The following is a 2,463-nucleotide window of genomic DNA, read 5'->3' on the forward strand; positions in this document are numbered from 1 at the left end:
ACAGTAGTTTTTCTTCTATTTTCTCTTTCTGATTGTATGTTGACAATAGTACATAATTTGGTGGTGTATATTGGTTTCAAAAATTCTAAAAAAAATTAGTGTTTCATGAAAAACCTTATAAATGAAGATTCCACTCCACCAATACTATCATTCTGAATTTTTTTCTTAAAGCAATAACCTGAGATACCCAGAGATCTTTACTGCCATATGACTTGCTAAAGGCAAAAAACTCACTTCCTATAGTTGAGAAGTTTCTGAATATAGCTTGGAAATCATTAAGCACTATAAAACTCTAACAAACTCTAACAAACAGTTACTGTTCTAACATGATTTTACAATTCTGTTTTTTAGAACTTTTTAACAGTAAGAGTATTATACATGGGAACATACAGTTTTAATTGACTTCAAAGAGCAATAGCAATACCTTCTGGTATTGTCTTTGAATGTCCATACATTTTTTTTCACTCACTGAGATGGTAACTAACATTCTTCCAAGTTCAATATGTGAATTATGAAACACAATACATACTCAATAACAAATAGTGATTCATTGAAACTGCTCATTATTTGGTCAGTCAGTAAGAATGTACTGCACACCTAAGACCAGAATGTTTAATTTACTTAGCAAACAATTTCTGTTAGATGACTTTTTTGAATGCTTCTTTAACATCTTTGTTCCTCAGGCTATAGATGAAAGGATTTAACATAGGACTCACAAAGATATAAAACACAGCTATAATTTTACTCTGCTCTACAGATGTTTCTGAGGGGGGCCTCAAATGCATGCAGAACAGCGTCCCATAAAAGACAGTGACAGCTGTCAGGTGGGACCCGCAGGTGGAGAAGGCCTTGCACCTCCCCTCAGTAGAGCGAATACGCAAAATGGCTGTGAAGATGAAAATGTAGGAGATAAGAATCATGGTGAGAGAGCAGGTGAGGTTGGAGCCGGCCACCACGAACATGGCCATTTCTTTGACATAAGTATCTGAGCAGGAAAGGACTAACAGAGGTGGGTCTGCACAGTAAAAGTGGTTGATTTCATTGGGTCCACAGAAGGAGAGACGAAGCATCAGGATGGTCTGGACCAGACCATTTGCAAAGCCATAAGTATAGGTAATCACAGTGAGAAAGATGCAGACCCTTCTGGACATTTTGCTACCATAGAACAAGGGTTTGCAGATGGCCACATAGCGGTCATAAGCCATCACCGTGAGCATATAATATTCTGTGATCGCGAAGGCAATGAAAAAGTGGAATTGTATAAAGCAACCAATCACAGAAACGGTTTTTCTCTTGGATAAGAAATTAACCAGCATCTGAGGAGTGACATTGGTGGCATAGCAGAGGTCTACAAAGGACAGGTGACTGAGGAAGAAGTACATTGGAGTGTGAAGTCTGGAGTCACTCCTGATCAGCAAGATCATGCTCACGTTGCCAACCACTGTGATCAGGTAGACGACCAGGAACACCACAAAAAGGACAGGCTGCAGCTCTGCTCTATCTGTCAGACCCAGGAGAATGAACTCAGTCACCACTGTGGAGTTCTTCCTTGACATTGTGTTTGCTGGGCTTCAAAGGAGGTCTAAATCAAGGAAACAGAAATCATGCCTTTTGTCATTCGTCTGTTATCCCCATCACATCCCCTGATACTTCCTCCTCTTCTCTCAAACTCGTAAATGCATGTGGCATAAAAAAGTAGCCTAGCAACCTTGCAATCGACATTTTAAATATCTAAAATAATATAGAGCCATTTTACACAAAGGTAGCCATATTTTAAGTGATTTGTGCAAAGCTTTTGATATTTAAAAATCCTTTATCTTTCCTGCAGCTCTTTTATTCATTTACATCCTTTATTCATTTCTGCAGCCACATTTATTCATTTACAACCTTGTTTAACATTGCTTTTCTTCACAATTGGAATCTTGTTTATCTTCCAGACACCCCGTGATGTGGTACCTAAAGCAACATCATTGAAAGCCATCTGTTTTTTACTACTGAATGGACTTACTGAAATGGGATTGCTGAATGGCTCACAGCCTTACAGAACTGGCATCTGTCTACCTGCCCTTTAAACCCAAGTGTGTTTTCAAGTTGTCCCCTCTCGCTGCAGTGCATGTCCTTTGACCCCACTCTCATCTACCTCAGTTGTCCATCTTATCATCAAATCTTAACTTTGTTTTATTGTTGTTCTGTTACAGTTGTCCCACCCTTCTTGTTGCTCTCCCCTGCCCTGCCCACCTTCCCCAAACCTTGCTCTCACAATTAATCCCCAGCCCATTGTTCATGGCCAAGAGTCATCTATTCATGTTCTTTGACTTGTCCCTTCCCTTTCTTTCCCCGTTATTCCCCTCCTCCTTCCCTGTCAGTGATCACTGTCAGTTTGTTCTTTATTTTCATGTCTCCAGTTCTATTTTGCTCATCTTTTAAGACTCAGCTCAGGATTTCCTTTGCTTTGTACATAAT

At 39.5% G+C, this 2,463-nt stretch overlaps 1 protein-coding gene across 1 annotated transcript; it reads right to left on the reverse strand.

The window, feature by feature from the left end:
- Positions 1–638: 638 nt before the first annotated feature.
- LOC118982736 (olfactory receptor 1030-like) lies at positions 639–1,556 on the reverse strand. Its single transcript, XM_037039912.1, has one exon. It carries the CDS (start codon positions 1,554–1,556, stop codon positions 639–641), a length of 918 nt encoding a protein of 305 aa, XP_036895807.1.
- Between the last annotated feature and the right edge of the window lie 907 nt (positions 1,557–2,463).

The sequence above is a fragment of the Sturnira hondurensis genome, unplaced genomic scaffold, assembly GCF_014824575.4.
Source record: "Sturnira hondurensis isolate 20B ecotype Veracruz unplaced genomic scaffold, ASM1482457v3 Scaffold0025664, whole genome shotgun sequence".
NCBI classification, from domain to species: Eukaryota; Metazoa; Chordata; class Mammalia; order Chiroptera; family Phyllostomidae; genus Sturnira; species Sturnira hondurensis.

Excerpts from the sequence above, each read along its gene's own strand:
- LOC118982736 (XM_037039912.1), bottom strand. The coding sequence starts at position 1,556 with ATGTCAAGGAAGAACTCCACAGTGGTGACTGAGTTCATTCTCCTGGGT.